Source organism: Dendrobates tinctorius, unplaced genomic scaffold (assembly GCF_039654945.1).
Source record: "Dendrobates tinctorius isolate UK_male_01 unplaced genomic scaffold, ASM3965494v1 ptg000323l, whole genome shotgun sequence".
Taxonomy (NCBI): Eukaryota; Metazoa; Chordata; class Amphibia; order Anura; family Dendrobatidae; genus Dendrobates; species Dendrobates tinctorius.
This window is the reverse complement of record NW_027361990.1, coordinates 1131962-1155870: the sequence shown is the minus strand read 5'-3', so window position 1 is coordinate 1155870 and position 23909 is coordinate 1131962. Positions and strand designations below refer to the sequence as shown.

Genomic DNA, 23909 nt, shown 5'->3' with positions numbered 1-23909 from the left:
TCCTGACTGACGTGTGGGTAAGGGGGGCACAAGAGAGCTGTGACTATGTAAGCTTACTCGCAGATTGGTGACAAAGGTGGGATATCTGTATCTCCCTGGCTCTCGTTCATCACAGAGATTATCGAAAGGGCCATAGCATTTCGGTGTAGGGCGGTCTCGGGCATTTGAGGTGGTCAAAGCCCCTCGTTGTGGCGGTTGGAGTGTTCTTGAAGTTGGTTATAAATTGGTCTGGGGGATCCATTGGGATATGGATTCCTCAATTTGGAATTCAAATATGGTTCTGGTTCTGATGAATTTTTGGGGGAGATATGGCAAGGGATTGTCAGATCCCCAGTAAGTTAAGTGTACAATGGAACCCTTGCTGTTATGGTGCTCGTGAGCCAGTGGGGTAAAGGCTGGGAGTAATTTAAGGTATATTTTATGTTCACATTTTTATGTTTGGTAATCATCAGATTTTGGGAGCTTCAAGGACCCCTCCCAGCATGTTATATATTATTTTGTGTTTTTTACCATTGTATGTTTCTTTAAATAAAGGCTGATGTGGCCATAATTATCCAAAGAAGTTATGGTGTCCTTGTTTTATTTTATGGGGTATTAAGTGGGTGGAGTTATAGTTAGCCGGGTTAAAATAAGATGGGTTCTCCCAGTGGAAAACATCAACAATACCAGTATCAAGTGCAGTTCATCCAGGTTGGCACATCAATGCGAGCAGTGGCAAGAAGGGTAGCTTTGTCTGTCAGCACAGTGTCCAGAGCATAAAGCGGATGCGGTACCAGGAGACAGGCCAGTACACCAGGAGATGTGGAAGGGGGCCGTAGGAGGGCAACAACCCAGCAGCAGAACAGCTATCTCTTCCTTTATGCAAGGAGGAACAGGTGAGCAGTGCCAGAACCCTGCAAAATGACCTCCAGCAGGCCACTATCATCCATATGTCTGCTCAAACTGTAGGAAACAGATTCCATGAGGGTGGTATGAGGGCTTGGTGTCCACAAGTGGGTGTTTGGCTTACAGTCTAACACCGTGCAGAGCAATTGGCATTTGTCAAGATTGGCAGATTCGACATTGGTGCCCTGTGCTCTTCATGAATGAGAGCAGGTTCACACTGGACACATGTGACAGACATGACAATATCAAGAGATGCCGTGGAGAACGTACTACGCCTACAACATCCTCCAGAATGACTGGTTTGGCAGTGTGTCAGTAATGGTGTGGGTCAGCATTTCTTTGGAGGGCTGTCATATGCTGGCCAGAGGTACACTGACTGTCTTTAGGCTCTTATTTTCATGTATGTTTTTGATTTATGATCTAAAACTTAAAATGACTGTTAAGCTTTAAACGTATTTTAAAGACTCCTCAAAAAACCCTGTGTGCCCGTACCCTTATACTTCAACTGATTCTTCTTATTTTAATGCTTGTTCATACTTTTTGATTTCATAGATCAGTTATGGAGCCTCCGACAATATATTGGGTAACAGACAACATTTCCCACATTTTTTCCGCACAGTCCAAGATGATTATAAAATAAGTTACAATTTAGCAAAACTGATCAAACACTTCGGATGGACTTGGGTTGGAATTATCACGTCCAATGATGAGAGTGGAGATCATGAATCCAATTTGTTGTTTCGATTTCTAACATACTTTCACATTTGTGTCGCTTTTATATTCAGAAATTCTGTGAGAATAGATGATTCTACGAGAGCAAATCATGAATTTGTAAAAAGTTTTGCTGTGAAGGTTGTTATACTTTGTGGCACCTATCATGGCCCGATCTTCGAACCCTCTGTCTCTAAATGGCTCAATAATGTGACAATAATCTTATCACCTTCCTGGGGACCGAACATTGTTCTCATTGAGAAGTATCCAGAGATTTTCAATGGAAGCTTGTCCCTCGATCCAGACTCAAAAAACAGTGCAGAACTTAAGCATTTCATTGATGGCTTCTGTCCTGCAAATTATCCGGAAGACATGTTACTTGAGGATTTATGGATGATATTATGTTCCTGTGTGTCAGGAAAAAAAGATAAAGATCAATTGTATGAAAAGACTTATGGAATTTCCCTCCACAACTGCACAGGACGGGAACGTCTAAAGGATTTCTGGAATTACTTGGGAGATAAAGTTTATCATCCAGTGTCTAATGCGGTTTACATTATGGCCAACGCCCTAAATCTAATACATTATTCCCAAAACAACTGGTCTAGTACAGACGCATCCTATCGATTTCAGGTAAATGGAATAAGTCCACCTTATCCAGCTTTATCTTTATAGGGGGATTCTCATCTCAGATACTTATGGCATGTTCCTTATATGAACTCCCCACCTCAAGGAGAACAAGAGTGCGCTTATCTGACTCTGTCTTGACTGGGTATATACATACAGTGTTAAAGCTCTGAACTATATCTTTTCTATGGGTGAAGGATATCCTGTTGTTATCAGCACCCATCATGTGGGGGCGCTCATAGCTGTTGCTAGTGATAAAATGGGTTTTCCACTTAAAGGCTATCCCTGATGGCTTCAAGGTGATATAAGATGTAAGACACCTATACCCATCTCCTGCAGCAGCGCAATGTACTGTGTTCCCAGATGGCCCCCAATCATAAGCTGCTGATTGACTGGATCCTGCACAGTCTGTCCAAGCAAAAAGTAACCTCTCGCCTTCCTATCTCTATATATAAAACTGAATGTGTGTGTGTATCACCAACCAATCACGACGCATCTTTCATTATACCACAGCTGTTTAAAAGAAGCTGAGCTGTTTAAAAGAAGCTGAGCTGTGATTGGTTGCTATGAGCAACAGTTTTCCCACTCCAGAAAACACCTCAGCAGACACTGACATGGTGGGAGAAATCTAGCATCCCTGGGAACATAAGCTCCCAGCCATTGTCTGCCCCCCAGAAAGGAGCAGAGAGCACGACAGAAATGAATCTCCCCCACCCCTGCCCATATCCCCATCACACATCCTCCATCCCATAGGCACATCTTCCCTCTTAAAGGGATCTCCGGTATGGAAGTTAGCGCAAATCCATCCAGTGCTTTGATTTTGACCCCAGGGTCTCTTAAAAGGATGATTTGTATGTAAGTTAGTGCAATTCCACTAAGCGCTCTGGTTCTGACCCCAGGCCTCTCTTAAAGGGATCTCCCGTATGGAAGTGAGGGCCATTCCACTCAGCACTCTGGTTCTGACCCCAGGCTGACGGGATGATGTGGGATATTAGGGGTAGTAGTCCGGTGGCTCTGGCTGATGGGATGATGTGGAATATTAGGGGTAGTAGTCCGGTGGCTCTGGCTGACGGGATGATGATGGATATTAGGGGTAGTAGTCCAGTAGCTCTGGCTGACGGGATGATGTGGGATATTAGGGGTAGTAGTCCGGTGGCTATGGCTGACGGGATGATGAGGGATATTAGGGGTAGTAGTCCAGTAGCTCTGGCTGATGGGATGATGTGGGATATTAGGGGGAGTAGTCCAGTAGCTCTGGCTGACGGGATGATGTGGGATATTAGGGGTAATAGTCTGGTGGCTCTGGCTGACGGGACGATGTGGGATATTAGGGGTAGTAGTCCGGTGGTTCTGGCTGATGGGATGATGTGGGATATTAGGGGTAGTAGTCTGGTGGCTCTGGCTGACGGGATGATGTGGGATATTAGGGGTAGTAGTCCGGTGGCTCTGGCTGACGGGATGATGTGGGATATTAGGGGTAGTAGTCCGGTAGCTCTGGCTGACGGGATGATGTGGGATATTAGGGGTAGTAGTCCGGTGGCTCTGGCTGATGGGATGATGTGGGATATTAGGGGTAGTAGTCCGGTGGCTCTGGCTGACGGGATGATGTGGGATATTAGGGGTAGTAGTCTGGTGGCTCTGGCTGACGGGATGATGAGGGATATTAGGGGTAGTAGTCCAGTGGCTCTGGCTGACGGGATGATGTGGGATATTAGGGGTAGTAGTCCGGTGGCTCTGGCTGACGGGATGATGAGGGATATTAGGGGTAGTAGTCTGGTGGCTCCGGCTGATGGGATGATGTGGGATATTAGGGGTAGTAGTCCGGTGGCTCTGGCTGACGGGATGATGTGGGATATTAGGGGTAGTAGTCCGGTGGCTCTGGCTGATGGGATGATGTGGGATATTAGGGGTAGTAGTCCGGTGGCTCTGGCTGACGGGATGATGAGGGATATTAGGGGTAGTAGTCCAGTGGCTCTGGCTGACGGGATGATGTGGGATATTAGGGGTAGTAGTCCGGTGGCTCTGGCTGACGGGATGATGAGGGATATTAGGGGTAGTAGTCCGGTGGCTCTGGCTGACGGGATGATGAGGGATATTAGGGGTAGTAGTCTGGTGGCTCCGGCTGATGGGATGATGTGGGATATTAGGGGTAGTAGTCCGGTGGCTCTGGCTGATGGGATGATGTGGGATATTAGGGGTAGTAGTCCGGTAGCTCTGGCTGATGGGATGATGTGGGATATTAGGGGTAGTAGTCTGGTGGCTCTGGCTGACGGGATGATGTGGGATATTAGGGGTAGTAGTCCGGTGGCTCTGGCTGACTGGATGATGTGGGATATTATAGTGAATGTGGCTATGCGGAGCGGGAAGGGCTATACAATCAGCTTTATATATAGATATAATCATTATAATTTGTTATAACTAACCGTAGTTAGTTACTATGTCCGGGCAGCCCCGGGCTCTTCAGCTAGTTCAGAATAAATGTGAATTCTGCAACCAATCAGCGGTCACGTGAGTCCCCCCCCCCCGCCCCAAATGTTGTTGCCAGGAAACTGCTGCATTCAGTGGGTCTCAAGTATCAGCACAGTTTCTTCCTGGATTTATCTCTTATTCTACATCTCATGAAAAATAATGTGAATTCCTTCCCATTTACTTTCCTTCTAAGTAACCAAAATGTCCACACACACTTCTCTCTAATGTTCAGACCCCCAGTTTGCGATCTTCTAGTTGTAGACATTTTTGAGTTTTCCTCCCAGTTATACAGTGGTGTAAAAATACGTTTCCCCTTCCTGATTTCCTATTCTTTTGCATGTTTGTCACACTTCAGTGTAAATATTAGACAAAGATAACACAAATAATCACAAAATGCAGTTTATAAATGAAGGTCATTATTATTAAGGGAAAAAGAAAACCAATCAAATCTACAGGGCCCTGTGTGAAAAATGATTGCCCCGGTCAAAACAAAAATTAACTGTGGTTTATCACATATTTGGAAATTGACTTCAATTTTCCTAACCACAGCCAGGCTTGATTACTGCCACACCTTTTCTTAATCAATAAATCACTTAATTACAAAGTGAATTAAACCATAAGATCCTCAAAAGCTAGACATCAAACCACGATCCAAAAAAAATCAGTAGCAAATGAGAAACAAAGTAATTGAGATTTATCAGTCTGGAAAAGGTTATAACGCCATTTCTAAAGCTTTGGGACTCCAGTGAACCACATTGAGAGCCATGATCCACAAATGGCAAAAACATAGAACAGTGGTGAACCTTTCCAGGAGTGGACGATAAAAATTACCCCAAGAGCACAGCAAGGACTCATCCAAGGGATCACAAAAGACCCCACAACAATATCCAAAGAACTGCAGGCCTCATTTGTCTCAGTTAAGGTCGGCGTTCATGACTCCACCATAAGAAAGAGACTGGGCAAAAATGGCCTGCATGGCAGAGTTCCAAGACAACGAACACTGCTGACCAATAAGAACATAAAGGCTTGTCTCATTTTTGCCAGAAAACATCTTGATAATCCCCAAGACTTTTAGGAGAATATTTTGTTGACTGACAAGACAAAAGTTGAACTTTATGGAAGGTGTATGTCTCATTACATTTGGCATAGAAGTAAGGCAGCATTTCAAAAAAGGAACATCATACCAACAGTAAAATATGGTGTTGGTAGTGTCATGGTCTGGGGCTGTTTTGCTGTTAAGGACCTGGAAGACTTGCTGTGATAAATGGAACCATGAATTCTGCTGTCTACCAAAAAATCCTGAAGGGAAATGTCCGGTCATCTTTTTGTATATTAAAAAACTGACCGTCACATCCAAACATAAATCAGGTCTTAACATGTGCTTGCCTAGAGTAGCCAACTCAAACACAATCAAACAAATAAGGCAGCACTCTGTAGCGCTATAGAATGCAAATATAAAATATGAAAACTGAATTACATTACTGCACTAGAAATATGAATAAATTGAGAATGCTTAGCGCATAAGTTGGCCAATTCATTTGTATCTGGCAGCCACGATAAGGCTATTCTCGTTGCCAGGGACCTGATGCCAATCCTCACTTAGACTGTCTACATCTCTCTAGGAGCCTAATGTGATTATAGCGCTACAGAGTGATGCCTTATTTTTTTATTGTATTTGAGTTGGCTACTCTAGGTAAGCACCTGTTCAGACCTGATTTATATTTGGATGTGTCGGTCTTTTTTTATATTCGTGTTAGCCTTCTGACTTAGCACTCTGCCCCTTAGCCTCAGGCATTTTTAATTGAAATAGGATGATACCCCTCCATAGAGATATAGACTTTATTCTAAAGGGGGTTTTACACATAGCGATATCGCTAGCGATATCGCTATAACATCACCGATTTTGTGACGTTATAGCGATATCGCTAGCGATATCGCTATGTGTGATACTTACCTCCGACCGGATCCCCCGCTGTCCATCGCTGATCGCGCGAGAATGTCCGGCTCCATTTCTCGTCGTCCACTTCCTGCTGGGCTTCCTGCTGGCGCCGACGAGCGACGCGTGGAGGCGGGCGGGAGGACGTCAGGATCGCTGTGTGTGAAAGGTGGGTATCGTGCGCTGCGTCGCTGCTGCATCGCTGTGAGGTCTGCCTGTGTGACAGCTCTCTAGCGATCATTTACCTATGCACCAGTGATCCTGACCGGGTCGGATCGCTGGTGCATCGCTAAATGTAAAGGGTCCTTTAGAGAGGATTCACATTAGGTTCCCAGATAGATATTGACTGTCTAAGTGGGGATTAGCATTAGGTCCCTGGCAAGGAGAATCGCCTTATTGTGGCTGCCAAGTACACATGAATTGGCAAATTTATGGGCTAAGCATTCACAATTTTTTCATATTTCTAGTGCAGTAATGCAATTCAGTTTTCATATTTCATGTTTGCATGCTATAGCGCTTATTTGTTTGATTGCATTCGGTCATCTTTTCGTGACCTCAAGCTCAAGAACACTTGGGCTTTGATGCAGGACAATGATCCAAAACATACTAGCAAGCCTACCTCTTTATAGCTTAAGAAAAACAAAATTAAGACTTTGGAGTGGCCTAGTAAAAGTCCTGACCGTTATCTGATTGAGATGCTGTGTCATAACCTTAAAAAGGCGGTTCATGCTTGGAAACCTTTCAAAGTGGCTGAAAACCAATAGATCTGCAAAGATGAGTGGCCAAAATTCCTCCAGAGCGTTGTAAAAGACTCATTGTCAGTTATCGCAAACGCTTGATTACAGTTGTTGCTGCTAAGGGCGGCTAAACCAGTTATTAGGTTTAGAGGGCAACCACTTTTTCACACAGGGCCCTGTAGGCTTGGATTTCTTTTTCCCTTAATAATAAAGTCCTTCATTTAAAAACTGCATTTCGTGATTACTTGTGTTATCGTTGTCTAATATTTAAATTTGTTGGATGATCTGAAACATTTAAGTGTGACAAATATGCAAAAGAATAGGAAATCAGGGAGGAGGCAAACACTTTTTCACACCACTGTATAGGCTGGATGTGAGAAATGTGTGTCCAGGATGTTGTCAGTAACACAGTACCATGTGTGGAGCAGCAGCATCTGTGCCAGCGCAGAGGGTTAGTATAAAGGTCCCGTTACATTTAGCGATGCACCAGCGATCCCGACAACGATACGACCCGGTCAGGATCGCTGGTGCATCGCTAAATGGTCGCTAGTGAGCTGCCAAACAGGCAGATCTCTCCAGCGACGCAGCAGTGGTCGGCGGTCGTTACTTACCTGTCAGACGGCAGCGATGATGACGACTTCCGCCCGCGTCCATGTGTCACTTGTCGGCGTCAGCAGGAAGCCGAAGATGAAAAAATGGCCCAGGACGTTCTCGGGCGATCAGCGATATCCAGCGGGGGGGGGGGGGGGGCGGTCGGAGGTGTCACATGTAGCGAGATCGCTAGCGATATCGCTGTTGCGTCACAAAATCAGTGACGCTATGTGTAAAAGGCCCTTTATGAGTATAAGTTTGTTTGTTTTTTACACCACCCAGGGTCCATTAAGATTATCTTTTACAGTAGTTGACAACCCCTTTCTGGTCTGTATAGGTCTCTGATGGCTACCTCAAGGACCTATACAGAATATTATCAGTAACAACTGTTATCTCCAATCTTAGTAATGTAACAATCTCTCTTTACTGAATACAGATTTTACCTGTGAATAGACAATTATGAAAATTAGTGATCTGTCAAGGAGGAAAAAAAGCAGATTCCATTGATAAGATTTATCACAAAAATGCTTATTTTCTTATATACTAAAATGATGATTACCCTTTAAGTTGAAGGACACGATGAGCAGCACATACCAGAGGCGAATGAGCTGGAGAGGAGGTCATTATTGATGACATGAGGATTAGCAAGGAACAAAACAGTAGTGTGAAGAACAGCCCACCGCCGTTCGTCCACTTACGGGCGACACTAACGGGGGTACCGCTGCCACCAATACGCGACGGACAGCGGACCCTGTGTCACCACTATGTCACAATCCCACCACTGACACCGGTGTATCAGCGGACGGAGGGACGTGACACAATGCTGGCACACGGCTATCACAGGCGCAGTGGGGCTTATCTTAGTTATCCCACCACTGGCACCATGTGACAAAAATATCCAGCAAGCTAATCTCGCTCTACAATTTGCCGCAGGGGGAGTTTAATTTGGATGCCCCACCACTGCTATCAATCTTCCAAGTACTGCGGGGATTTGTGTATATCCCACTTTCTCAGTTCCACCTTGGAACTCGCAGCTCTCCGGCGCCCCCCTTACCCTCAGGTCAGTCAGGGAACTGCACCTAGGATAATTGGTCGCCGGACGGGCTGCCTGTTGTGAACCGGCAATTAGGCTTCTGCAGTAAGGGAATTATCAATGCTGTGGCCGCAGACCCTTATTCAGCAATATAAGACCCTTCTGTACTGCCAGCAAGCCGTAATAGCCGTACACAACGCGCTGCCACCAGTCACGGTTACTTAATTCACAGTGTTAAATTAAGAGGGTCCGTGGCAAACCCCTTGAATTAGTAGCGATTATCTATCAAAGGCGTATAGTTCGAGTCTTAGAGCATAGAGACAGATCTAAATAATTATTTCATTTATTTTCCGAAAGAGGACAGTGATTACAGATAAAAGTTGCTATAAAATTGAGACATAAAATATGTACAGTACAGGTATAAAATAAAAGTGGAGAAAACAAAGAGATTACACTCACAGTTCCATATTGTTCCTTAGGCAGACCATGCGGCTAAGGTGGGTGGAGGCGGAGCTGCACTTCTCCGCTCATCTGAGTTCTTGTCAGCACGGACTCTGCAGCTGTTCTGAGCTGGTTCTGCCAGGGAATGCCTTATAGACTTTCCTATGTGACATCACAGAGAGGTGCATTCTGGGTTGATCCCACCTCTCTTATCCAAGTTATGTTTTGGCTACAAAACTTAGATTAGCTATAACTTTATGGGAGAAGCTGGCATGGACTCATCAGTGGTATCATGTTTCCCAGCGTAATGAGCCCATCAAGAAAACATCAAACATCTATGCGATATGACCGTCCATTTGGGCGCAAATCCTATCTCATGTTCTGGACAGGGTAGAACTTCGAAACATACGCGGTCTCGAAGCTGGGACCGCTCAGGTTACAAAAATATGATTTTCATATCTCTACTTGGTACGGTTTTCGCAGGGCAGGCTCTTAAAGTTTTATTTCAAACAAAGACCTTTTTCCCGCATTTTCTCTTTCAGCTGAGAGAAGCCAAATGGTGTGAGGAAGATGGTCTAGCTAAGTAACATTCCTGCTCTTCCAGAGGAAGTGGCAGGGTTGATAAAACCTGGGGGGAAGGAATTCCTACTACTGACAGTTTACAATGTCCTAGGATGGAGGATTTGTTAGCACATTGCAACAGAAAACATATCTTCGGGCATTGTACATCACACCTCCCCCCTTAAGAGGGCGCTAAGGAGGCATTACCTCTCGGTAATCTGCCATGCGCACCTCAGCGGGTTCGCCCCGGCGGGACAACCCATCGGCATTGCCGTTTTCACTGCCCTTCCTGTGTTTTACAGTAAAATCGTACTGTTGAAGGGCAAGGCTCCAGCGGAGCAATCTTCCATTGGTTCCGGACACTGTGTGCAACCAGCTCAGAGGGTTGTGGTCAGTTACCACCGTGAAGGCGCGCCCGTACAGGTAGGGCTGCAAACGCTGCAGTGCCCACACCATGGCCAGACACTCCTTCTCGATGGTCGAGTATGCCACTTCCCTCGGCAAAAGTTTCCGGCTCAGGTACAACACGGGGTGCTCTTGGTCCCCCGAGTCGACCTGGCTAAGCACAGCACCGAGGCCAAACTCGCTGGCGTCGGTCTGTACCAGAAACGGGCGACTGCTGTCGACTGCTCTCAACACTGGAGAGTTGCACAGGGCTGCTTTCAAAGCTTGGAAAGCCGCCTCACAGTCATCTGTCCAGTTGACTGTTTGGGGTAGCCTCTGCTTGGTGAGGTCAGTCAAGGGTTTGGCAAGGGCGCTATAGTCCTGTACGAACCGCCTATAGTACCCTGCAGTGCCCAAGAAGGACTTCACCTGTTTCTTGGTCCTGGGGGTGGGCCAGGACACGATTGCGTCCACTTTTTCTGGCTCCGGGCTCATGGAACCCCCGCCTACCCGGTGCCCCAGGTAGTGGACCTCGCGCATGCCTATCTGGCACTTCCCCGGCTTGATGGTCAGGCCTGCCTGGTGAAGACGCTTGAGCACCTCCTGGAGATGCTGAAGGTGTTCCTCCCAGGTGGAACTGAAGACGGCAATATCGTCTAAGTACGCCACCGCGTACTCCTCCAGTCCCCGAAGCAGGTGGTTGACCATCCGCTGGAAAGTGGCAGGGGCATTCTTCATGCCGAAGGGCATGACCGTGGACTCGTACAGTCCAAAGGGGGTGATAAAGGCGGATTTCTCCTGCGCCTCAGGGCTCAGGGGAATCTGCCAGTATCCCCGACTCAAATCCATGATGGATATGTAGTTGGCGTTTGTCAACCGCTCGAGCAGATCCTCGATGCGCGGCATTGGGTGGGCATCAGAGGTTGTGATGGCGTTGAGCCCCCTGTAGTCCACGCAGAACCGGGTGGTTCGATCCTTTTTAGGCACGAGGACTACAGGTGAAGCCCACGCACCTTTTGACCGTCGAATCACTCCCAGCCTTAACATCTCATCGACCTCTTGGCGCATGACTTGTTGCACCGTTTCAGAGATCCGATAAGGTGTTCGCCGTAATGGGGCATGATTCCCGGTGTCCACCTCATGAACCGCTAACTCCGTCCTCCCAGGACGGTTGGTGAACACGGGCCGGAAGAGTTCCAGGGTGGCCATCAACTGCAACCGCTGGGACACGGTGAGCGAACCACTTATCTCCATGTCCTCAATGGACCCATCGGCCTTGGCCTGGGCCAGCCTGTCCAGGAGGGGATCCTCCTCCCCATCCTCTGGCAGATTGCAGACCGGTAGAACGCAAGCTTCACGTTCGTAGTGCGCCTTCAGCATGTTGACGTGAAAGGCCTTGCGCCTACCCCGAGCATGGTCAAGCGTGACCACGTAGGTGACCGGGTTGAGCTGTTGGTGGACGACGTACGGGCCTTCCCAGGCTGCCTGAAGCTTATCCGTTGGTACAGGGACCAGCGCCCACACCTTTTGACCCACCTGGTAGGTCCGCTCCCGGGCGTTCTGGTCATACCAGCGCTTCTGGTCAGCCTGAGCCTGCGTCATGTTGTCATGCACCAACTGCGTCAAGGTCTGCATCTTGTCACGGAAGCGCATGACATAATCCACGATGGACACTTCTGTGGGGTTTGGCTCATCTTCCCAGGATTCTCTTATCAACCCAAGGGGTCCCCGGACTCGCCTGCCATACAGGAGCTCGAAGGGGGAGAACCCGGTCGAGGCCTGCGGAACTTCTCTGTAAGCGAACAGCAGGTGTGGGAGGTACCGCTCCCAGTCGCGCCCTTGGGTCTCAACCAGTATGCGGAGCATCTGTTTGAGGGTACCGTTGAAACGTTCACAGAAACCATTAGTCTGTGGGTGATACGGACTCGATACCAGCTGCGTCACCTGCATTTTCTCACAGAGAGCCTCCATTAGGCGAGACATGAATTGGGGCCCTTGATCGGTAAGCATCTCCCTGGGAAATCCTACTCTTGAAAAGATGGTCACCAGTGCGTCAGCCACCTTATCTGCCCTGGTTGAAGACAGAGCTACTGCCTCTGGGTACCGGGTAGCGTAGTCTACCACGGTGAGAATGTATCGCTTTCCGGAGCTGCTGGGGACGGACAGCGGTCCTACAATGTCCACCGCGATTCTCTGGAAAGGCTCCTCTATCACCGGCAAAGGAATAAGGGGAGCCTTAAGAGCAGGCCCCGCCTTACCCACTTTTTGACAGGTGGCGCAGGAGCGGCAGTAGTGTGTTACATCTGTCCCCATCTTGGGCCAATAGAAGTGTTGAGACAGCCGTGCCTTTGTTTTGCTGATCCCCAAGTGTCCAGCGAGTGGAATCTCATGGGCAATCCGCAACAACTCGGTTCTGAACTGATAGGGGACGACCAGCTGTCTTTCCCTCAACCACTCCTTTTTAGGATCTCCGGGTACTGTCTCCCGGTACAACCTTCCTCGTTCCCAGAACACCCTCTCCTTATCAGGCTTGGAGGTGGGCGTCTCGGCGAGACCTCTCAATTTCTCCAGGCTGGCATCTGAGTGCAGAGCAGCCTGGAACTCCATGCTGGAGGCTGCCAGAAGTGACGTCAGGGTACCTCCTTTACTGGGACCCTCTGGAACCGGCTCTGGGTTCACCTCTGGTTCAGTCTCTCCTGTAGCAGCAGAGGGTCCAGAAGACAGTGCGTTACCTGCGATCTGGGCACTCTGACTGCGTGTGACAGCTGCTATGTATGCTGTCTCCCTGGGGATTTCTACAGACCCACCAGCCGGTGCTGCCCTGGGCTCTCCCTCCCCATCCACCCCCAACACTTTAGGAGCAGTGCTACTTATGGGCCAGTTACCTTCCTCGGTGGCACTGGTCAGCTGCATGGCATTACCTTCCTCATGGTCCCCATGCACCTCCCCATTCTCTTGAGCACCGTTGCTTGCTCCTGCCAGGGGTTCCTCAGCCGTCTCACTCCGCAGAGTGACGGGGCTGAGCACCTCGGTACCTGTGGACACATCTACCGTTTCAAAGAAAGGGTTAACGGGTTCAGTCGGCACAGATACATCAACATCATCATTCCTAGGAAAAGAATGGTTATCAGTTTGCTTTGGTACATTCACATCAGCATCAGCATCATACCTTGGGAAAGAATGGTTGTTAGTTGCATCATTACTCATCAAGGCATTAGCAGGTAACACATTCAGTTTCCCATCATCAACATCATCATCAGGGTTAACGTTACCCTTATTATCAGTTTGGGGAAGGGTGTCAGGGACATAGTATGCAACCATCCTCCCCAAGTCAGTCCCCAATAAAACATCAGTGGGCAAATTTTCAGACACTCCCACCTCCCTCAACCCGCTCCCGGCACCCCAATCAAGAAAAACTCGTGCCACTGGCAAGGGACAACGGGTTCCTCCAATCCCGGTGACAGTCAAGGTTTTCCCCTCAACAAACTCTTCAGGGGCCGCCAGTCCAGGACGGATGAGGGTTCGTTCAGCCCCGGTGTCCTTGAGGCCTGTAGCAAGACGGGCCCCCACCTGAACAGGTTGAACGTTGTCATCAGCCCTCCCAACCACACCTCCCACCAAAAGAACAGAGGCGTTGGGCCCGGGGGCCTTGGCTGGGGGGTTCTTCGGCCTATCCGGACAGGTGTAAGAGAAGTGACCAGGCCGCTTGCAGTGGTGACACAGGCGACTGTCAGTAGCCGGCCTGTTGTTGGCAACAGGGACAGGGCCTCCGGAGGGACGGCTAGCTGGGGCATTGGGGTTGGTTGCTGGCTTACCCCCTTTCCAGCTGGTGGCGACTGGCCTCCGCGTCTCGGGCTTCCGGTTGGCCTCGTGGTTGTCGGCGATCTGCGCCGCTTTGTCCGCGTTCGTTGGTTCGCGGTCCAGGATGAACTGTCGGACCTCAGCTGGGCAGAGATGCAGGAACTGGTCTTTGATCATCAGGTCCCGTAGCTGCTCAAAGGTTTCAACGGACAGTCCATGGATCCACTGGTCAAAGTGGGTCCTGAGTCCTTGCACCACATCACTGTAGCTATCGTGTGGGCCACGTTGGAGGTGCCGGAACTTCTTTCGGTATACCTCAGGTGTCAGCCGGTATTTGGCGATCAGCGCCTGCTTTATGGCGTCATAGTCGTCATCGGCTTCTGGCGGAAGAGAAGCAAATGCCTCCAGGGCTTTGCCTTTTAGCCCTGGGGTCAAGTACCTTGCCCATTGGTCTCTAGGCAGCTGGTACTGTCTGCAGGCTTTCTCAAAGGCTCGCAGAAATGTGTCCAAGTCCCCATCCTTTTCCATCACGGGAAAATGCTCTGGCCGGGGTTTAGGAGTCTGGACGCTGCTGGGCTCACTGCTTCGGGCTGTGGGGGCATTCCCACCCCGCTGGAGTACATCAGTTCATGGGCCCTCTGCGCCTGGCGCTCGGCTCTCTCAGCCTCAGCTTCGCGCTCACGTTCGGCTTGGTCCTCCTGCCGATATTGCTGGATCAGCCTCACCCGCCCATCCCTGTCTTCGGCGGGGAGTTCGTCCAAGGCCATTTGCAGATAGGGGTCCACCCCGTTCTGGTTGAATGTGGGGCCAGCGCTCAGGAGTGGAGCCTCTGCTGCAGCCCCATGGCAACTTGGGCCAACTTCTGCGCTCGCTGGATTCTGGTCGTTGTCCAGCTGCACTAGAGCCACGATCATTTGATCTTTGGTTCCGCCTGCGGCGTCTATGCCTCGGTGCGTGCATAACCCAGCAAGGGTGTCCTTTTTCTGCTTCTGATACCACTCCACTGTCATCGCCGCCATGGTTGCCAAATAAAAGATAGAAAAAGAACGAAGAAACGGGAGGGGGATACTTGCAAGTACACACTAATGTCTCAGGACTAGTAACCACTGAGTCTGTTCTCCAAAACCTATGATGCAGGATTCCCGCAGGAACCGTGCAGGTCTTTAGTGAGAGGAATGATTGCTCAAACCAAATCACTAATGCTCTAGGATTATCCCACCGCTCTGCCACCAATATGTGAAGAACAGCCCACCGCCGTTCGTCCACTTACGGGCGACACTAACGGGGGTACCGCTGCCACCAATACGCGACGGACAGCGGACCCTGTGTCACCACTATGTCACAATCCCACCACTGACACCGGTGTATCAGCGGACGGAGGGACGTGACACAATGCCGGCACACGGCTATCACAGGCGCAGTGGGGCTTATCTTAGTTATCCCACCACTGGCACCATGTGACAAAAATATCCAGCAAGCTAATCTCGCTCTACAATTTGCCGCAGGGGGAGTTTAATTTGGATGCCCCACCACTGCTATCAATCTTCCAAGTACTGCGGGGATTTGTGTATATCCCACTTTCTCAGTTCCACCTTGGAACTCGCAGCTCTCCGGCGCCCCCCTTACCCTCAGGTCAGTCAGGGAACTGCACCTAGGATAATTGGTCGCCGGACGGGCTGCCTGTTGTGAACCGGCAATTAGGCTTCTGCAGTAAGGGAATTATCAATGCTGTGGCCGCAGACCCTTATTCAGCAATATAAGACCCTTCTGTACTGCCAGCAAGCCGTAATAGCCGTACACAACGCGCTGCCACCAGTCACGGTTACTTAATTCACAGTGTTAAATTAAGAGGGTCCGTGGCAAACCCCTTGAATTAGTAGCGATTATCTATCAAAGGCGTATAGTTCGAGTCTTAGAGCATAGAGACAGATCTAAATAATTATTTCATTTATTTTCCGAAAGAGGACAGTGATTACAGATAAAAGTTGCTATAAAATTGAGACATAAAATATGTACAGTACAGGTATAAAATAAAAGTGGAGAAAACAAAGAGATTACACTCACAGTTCCATATTGTTCCTTAGGCAGACCATGCGGCTAAGGTGGGTGGAGGCGGAGCTGCACTTCTCCGCTCATCTGAGTTCTTGTCAGCACGGACTCTGCAGCTGTTCTGAGCTGGTTCTGCCAGGGAATGCCTTATAGACTTTCCTATGTGACATCACAGAGAGGTGCATTCTGGGTTGATCCCACCTCTCTTATCCAAGTTATGTTTTGGCTACAAAACTTAGATTAGCTATAACTTTATGGGAGAAGCTGGCATGGACTCATCAGTGGTATCATGTTTCCCAGCGTAATGAGCCCATCAAGAAAACATCAAACATCTATGCGATATGACCGTCCATTTGGGCGCAAATCCTATCTCATGTTCTGGACAGGGTAGAACTTCGAAACATACGCGGTCTCGAAGCTGGGACCGCTCAGGTTACAAAAATATGATTTTCATATCTCTACTTGGTACGGTTTTCGCAGGGCAGGCTCTTAAAGTTTTATTTCAAACAAAGACCTTTTTCCCGCATTTTCTCTTTCAGCTGAGAGAAGCCAAATGGTGTGAGGAAGATGGTCTAGCTAATTAACATTCCTGCTCTTCCAGAGGAAGTGGCAGGGTTGATAAAACCTGGGGGGAAGGAATTCCTACTACTGACAGTTTACAATGTCCTAGGATGGAGGATTTGTTAGCACATTGCAACAGAAAACATATCTTCGGGCATTGTACATCACAAATAGGGCATGCAAGACAGCAGGAAGCACCAGATTAAGGAGTGGGGATGCACATGGGAATAGTTGATGTATAAACAATTTAGAAAATGCAGCAGACAAATGGTTAACAGCAGATATTATACACCTGCCCATGGTATCCACTTCCTTCCACTGAATCTGATGTCCTCTGTTGTGCTTTACATTAGGCTTTGCAAATTACCCAGGACGGATCAATTACATCATCTCCCTAGACCTATTTAAGGCCTATTGACACACACACCCGAGGCTTAGGATGGAGATTATAGACTTTTATTATTTGGTGTACACAACCTTCTGTGCATACTGTGCTTTAACTTGCTTCCATCATTGCTGGGTTCCACTACATCTGTCCTGCTGCTCTTGAGTTCCTGAGTTCGCTAAGTCCTGGCTTTCCATGTGTCTTCCTGCTTGCTGCATCAATATCCGGGGTCTGTGTGCCCACCCAGACCTGAGGCTTAGGAGGATCCACCTCACCAGTCCCAAGATCATGAATTTCAAAGGTGCAGCGGCCACAACACCATTGCCGTGTGCAGGGTCGGCGTTAGGGGCAGGCAGACCAGGCAGCTGCCTAGGGCCCCCGCTCCCCCAGGGGACCCCAGCTAGCGGCACATCATGCCACCGCTATGGGGCCCCTGTGAGGCAGGGGGCCTGCCTGGTCCCAGCGCCGACTCCCCCCAGCCTCTGCAAGCCCCCAACGCCAACTCCCACCGCCGCCGCAATGATGGAGGAGAAAGCGTCAGCTGACGCTCCCTCTCCCATCATTCCCCTCTGCCTCTGACACAGCGGGTGCGCAATGACATCATCGCGCTCTCACTGTGTACCAGATAGTGCAGGAGACAGGAGCCGGAAGCAGCGTGGGGCACAAGGAGAAGGTGAGGAGTGTTTTTTTTTTAATATATCGTTGTGTGTGCTGGACTGTGGGGCCAATCTCAGGGGGGTTATATGCTCTGTGACCTGGGCTATATATATCATGTTGTGCTGGCTTGGGCTATATATATCATTTGGTGCAGGGATATATATATATCATGTGGTACGGCCTGGGCTATATACATATCATGTGGTGCTGGCCTGGGTTATACTTTATACAGTATATCATGTGGTGCTGGGCTATATATACCATGTGGTGCTGGCCTGGGCTATATATATCATGTGGTGCTGGCCTGGGCTATAAATATCATGTGGTGCTGGGCTATATATATCATGTGGTGCTGGGCTATATATATCATGTGGTGCTGGGTTATATATATCATGTGGTGCTGGCCTGGGCTATATATATCATGTGGTGCTGGCCTGGGCTATATGTATCATGTGGTGCTGGCCTGAGCTATATACATCATGTGGTGCAGGGCTATATATACCATGTGTGGCTGGGCTATATTAACCATGTGGGGCTGGGCTGTATATACCATGGTGGGGCTGGGGTATATACTATGCGGCTGTGTTATATACCATGGGGGGTACATTTTACATTATATTCTGTGGGGGAGGCTGTGTTACATAATATGGGGGGCTACATTATATTCTATGGGGAGGTGGGCTGTATTGTATTCTATTTGGGGCTACATTATATTCTATGGGGGGCTGTTTTATATTTATTATATGGGGGGTGATTGTATCATACTCTGAGAAGGCTACATTGTATTCTATGGGGGGCTAGATTATATTGTATGGGGGCTTCATTATACTTTATGAGGGCGCTACATTATATTCTATGGGGCTGCATTATACTATATGAGGAGGGCTACATTGTATTCTATGGGAGGCTACATTATACTATATAAGGGGCTGCATTATATTTTATGGGGGGCTGCAATATACTCTGAGGGGGCTGCCATATATTCTATGGAGGGTCTGCATTATACTATATGAGGGGGGCTGCATTATATTCTAAAGGGGGGTTACATTATATTCTGTGGAGTGGCTGCATTATACTCTGTGGGGTAGCTGCATTATGCTCTAAGGCAGGGGTGGGGAATCTTTTTTCTGCCAAGGGCAATTTGGATATTTATACCATCCTTCGGGGGCCGTACAAACTCCGCCCACAAAGTACATCCTGTCTCTGGCACTGGTTTCATGACTTAATCTTTCATTGCATGCCCTTCAATGTTCAGTAGTGAACACTGCGTGTGTGTGCTAACAGAGCAAGAAGAAATTAATGATCTTTTGGCAATCAAAATACTGCTCCCTGCCCAAGAATGCAGTCCCTGAGAATCTGCTCGGAGGCCTGATAAAAGGTCATCGAGGGCCGTAAATGGCCCTGGGGCCTAAGGTTCCCCATCTCTGCTCTAAGGGGTGGCTGCATTATACTATAAGAGGGGGACTGCATTATATTTTATGGGGGGGTTACATTATATTGTATGGCGGGGCTGCATTATACCCTGTGAGGTGGCTGCATTATGCACTATGGGGTGGCTGCATTCTACTATATGTGGGCTGCATTATACTGTATTGAGGACTATGGGGAAAACATGAAGAACTATGGGGTGCATTATACTATGAGAAGTGAATTGTACTACATGGATGACTATGGCGGTGCATTATACTATATGGAGCACTATGAGGAATGTATTTACTATATCGCGGACTATGCAGTGTATTTTAATATATGGAGGGCTATGAGGAGTGTATTATACTATATGGAGGACTATGAGGAGTGTATTATACTATATGGAGGACTGAGGAGTGTATTATACTATATGGAGGACTATGGGGCACATTATATTATACTAGATGGTGGCCGGATTCTAACATATTGGGTATTCTAGAATCTGTCTCTCTCTCTCTCTATCTCCCGACAGTAGCAGAGGCATGCGTCGTTCCTGTCGCTGATTGGTCGCGGCCGGGCGCGACTAATCAGCGAAGCGGCATTTCCGTTACAGATAGAACTAGACAATTATATAGTAGGATGGAGGACTATGGGGTGTAAACTGTAGATGAGCTGCTGATAACATGATACTGTATAGTGATCTATTAGTGATCGCTCTGTCCCCATCATTCTTTCTCAGACGGTGGAACGAGGATGGGAAACAAGTGTTGAACGACTTCAGTATTGTCAATCACACTGATTTAGCAGCCTGAACTCGGCGCATGTAACATAGTAACATAGTAACATAGTTAGTAAGGCCGAAAAAAGACATTAGTCCATCCAGTTCAGCCTATAAAATTCTGTCAGAATAAATCCCCAGATCTACGTCCTTCTAAAGAACCTAACAATAACTGTAAGATACAATATTGTTACACTCCAGGAAGACATCCAGGCCTCTCTTGAACCTTTCGACTGAGTTCGCCATCACCACCTCCTCAGGCAGGGAATTCCAGATTCTCACTGCCCTAACAGTAAAGAATCCTCTTCTATGTTGGTGGAAAAACCTTTTCTCCTCCAGATGCAGATAATGCCCCCTTGTGACCGTCACCTTCCTTGGTATAAACAGATCCTCGGAGAGAAAATTGTATTGTCCCCTTATATACTTATCCATGGCTATTAGATCGCCCCTCAGTGGTCTTTTTTCTAGACTAAATAATCCTAATTTTGCTAATCTCTCTGAGTATTGTAGTTCCCCCATCCCCTTTATTAATTTTGTTGCCCTCCTTTGTACCCGCTCTAGTTCCATTATATCCTTCCTGAGCACCGATGCCCAAAACTGTACACAGTACTCCATGTGCGGTCTAATCAGAGATTTGTACAGAGGCAGTATAATTCTCTCATCATGTGTATCAAGACCTCTTTTAATGCACCCCATGATCCTGTTTGCCTTGGCAGCCGCTGCCTGGCACTGGCTTCTCCAGGTAAGTTTATCAGTAACTAGGATCCCCAAGTCCTTCTCCATGTGCATCAAATGGCCAAGTTCTCCAAAAAATATGACATAGTTGTCATGGGAGATTTCAACTATCCAGACATTTGTTGGGAATCTCTCTCAGGCAAAACTAACAGGTCAAGGAAATTCTTATCCTCTCTTGCTGACAACTTTATCTTCCAAAAGGTAAGGGAGAAAACAAGGGGAACTGCTACCTTGGATCTAATCCTTATAAACAGGGAGGAAATGGTTGAGGAGGTAAAAGTGGCTGGGACTCTAGGAGGTAGCGACCATGCTATTTTAGAATTTTGCTTAACTAGAGGCGGAAGACCTGTGAAGACTCAGACGTCAAGGTTAGATTTCAGAAAGGCAGATTTTAAGGGATTCAGAAAGAGAATTGGAGGGATCCAATGGCTGGATATCCTTAAAGACAAAAATGTCCAGGAAGGATGGGAAATCTTGAAAAATGAAATTCTCAAAGCACAGTTGTTAACAATTCCGAAAAGAGGGAAGAATAGGAAGCATTTAAGGAAACCAGGATGGATGAACACAGAACTTAAGCACATGCTAAAAAGGAAGAAAAAAATGTTTATAAAATGGAAAGAGGGAGGCATATCTAAAGAAGAATATAATGCTGTCTGCAGAACCTGCAGGGCACATATCAGATTAGCTAAAGCTGAAAATGAATTGAGGCTTGCAAGAGATGTCAAAAGCAATAATAAAGGATTTTGGGGATATGTCAAAAGTAAAAGAAAAGTCAAAGATGCTATAGGATTTTTACAGGATGAAAATGATGAAATGGTAAGACAGGATGTTGAGAAGGCTGAACTTTTAAATTCCTATTTTGCATCTGTTTTCTCTCAGAAAGGAAATGTAACATCAACTGTTATTCACTGTCCTATTAAGGGAATAGAAGAATCTAGGATATCTATAAACAGAAAGATAGTGAGGAAACACTTAGCTAACCTAAATGAATTCAAGTCTCCAGGTCCAGATGAATTACACCCAAGAGTACTGAAGGAGATAGCAGAAGAAATTTTTGAACCCCTCTCCATAATCTTTGAAAATTCTTGGAGAACAGGAGAAGTGCCAGAAGACTGGAGAAGAGCAAATGTTGTTCCTATCTTCAAAAAGGGGAAGAAGGTGGACCTAGGCAACTATAGGCCGGTGAGTCTGACTTCTATACCAGGAAAGATCTTTGAACAAATTATTAAACAACATGTATGTCAATACCTGGATAAGAATGAAGTGATTAAACAGAGTCAGCATGGGTTTGTAACTAATAAGTCAAGTCAGACTAACTTAATTTCCTTCTATGACGGTATCACTGATTGGGTGGATCAAGGAAATGCTGTAGATATAGTATATCTTGACTTCAGCAAAGCATTTGACAAAGTCTCTCATACAATCCTTATTGAAAAAATGACTAAGTATGGAATGGACAAGGCAACTGTTAGGTGGATTCATAACTGGCTTAGTGATCGGACCCAAAGAGTGGTCGTAAATGGCTGCACATCCAGTTGGAAGAATGTCTCAAGTGGGGTACCACAGGGCTCTGTCCTGGGCCCTGTATTGTTCAACATCTTTATCAACGATTTAGATGAAGGAATTGAGGGTAAACTGATTAAATTTGCTGATGACACAAAGCTAGGAGGGATAGCTAATACTAGAGAAGAGAGAGAGAGGATTCAAAAAGATTTAAATAAACTGGAGAAGTGGGCAGCAACTAACAGAATGGTTTTTAACAGGGAGAAATGCAAAGTACTACATCTGGGCAATAAAAATGAAAAAAGCATATACAGAATGGGAGGAATAGGGCTAAGTGACAGCACATGTGAAAAAGACTTGGGTATACTAATAGATCACAGACTGAATATGAGTCAACAGTGTGATGCAGCAGCAAAAAAGGCAAATGCAATTCTAGGATGTATTAACAGAAGCATACTGTGACGTCTGCCTGCGGTCTGGACTGCAGCCAGACAGCACCCCGAGAAACACTGATACCCTTTACCCCTATACAGGGATCTGGATTTATAGCAGAGCCCAGGAGGCACTGTCTGAATAGGAGCAATGACCAGAGCAGGACGGTCGCCAGAAAGGTGTTCCACTACAGGACACAGAGGCAATGATATCCGAGACTAAACCAGTCAGGCAGCAACGGTACAAAAACAGTAGACAGTAGCAGAGTCAGATTCCAGGCCGAAGCCAGAGTCATAAACCAGGAGAGTCGCAGAGGTACAGAATCGTTAGGCAGAAGCAGAGTCAGAATCCAGGCCGAAGTCAGAGTCATAAACCAGGAGAGTCGCAGAGGTACAGAATCGTTAGGCAGAAGCAGAGTCAGAATCCAGGCCAAAGTCAGAGTCAGTCAACAGCAATTCACACAGTAACACGCAGAGGAACCAAGAATATATCCGGCGGCTTGCAAGCCCAGTCCAAAGGTATTTGAGGGATCAGGTCATCCCTCACAGGCTCCCGGGCTGATGATGTCATCAGGACCGCCCCCAGGACCAGACCTGATGACGATGCACCAACCCCTTCATGACTGACAGAGGAGCGGAGTCTGAGTCCACTAGACGCCTGCGCAGAAGCCCTTTCACTGTTGCCGCCATTACTCGGGCGCGAGCCACGGCGCCTCACAGTGGCTGAGGGCGGAACAGCAGGCCCTGAATTCGACGATGACATGTCAGTCCGGCGCCTCCTGGTAGCCGAGGCCTGGACAGCAGGCCCCGAGCCCGAGAGCGGCGTGACAGTCCGTCGCCTCCTAGTGGCTGAGGGCGGAACAGCAGGCCCCGAGTCTGACGGTGACGTGACAGTACCCCCCTCTCCTGTAGGGGCCTCCGGACCCTCAAAACCCGGTTTGTCAGGGTGAACAAGATGAAATCTCCTAATTAATGCCTTGGCATGGACGTTCCCCGCAGGAACCCAGGACCTTTCTTCTGGGCCGTAGCCCTTCCAGTGTACCAGATACTGTACTGAGCCCCTCACAAGGCGGGAGTCAAGGATACCCTGGACTTCATACTCCAGAGCTCCCCCGACCGAAACAGGAGGAGGGGAATAAAGGAAGGACTACAAGTCAAAGCATAGCTAAGGCGAGACATAGCAAAACAGACTACAAAGAACAGCAGAAGGACTACAAGGCAAAG

The 23909-nt window shown here is 47.8% G+C and overlaps 1 protein-coding gene across 1 annotated transcript in view; it reads left to right on the top strand.

The window, feature by feature from the left end:
- The first annotated feature begins 1137 nt into the window (after positions 1-1137).
- Positions 1138-23909, top strand: part of LOC141074086 (vomeronasal type-2 receptor 26-like) — a 47235-nt gene continuing 24463 nt past the window's right edge. The window contains exons 1-2 of the mRNA XM_073561601.1: positions 1138-1196; positions 1671-2229. Coding sequence (XP_073417702.1) covers positions 1138-1196; positions 1671-2229 — 618 coding nt within the window. The remainder of the gene's footprint in view (positions 1197-1670; positions 2230-23909) is intronic.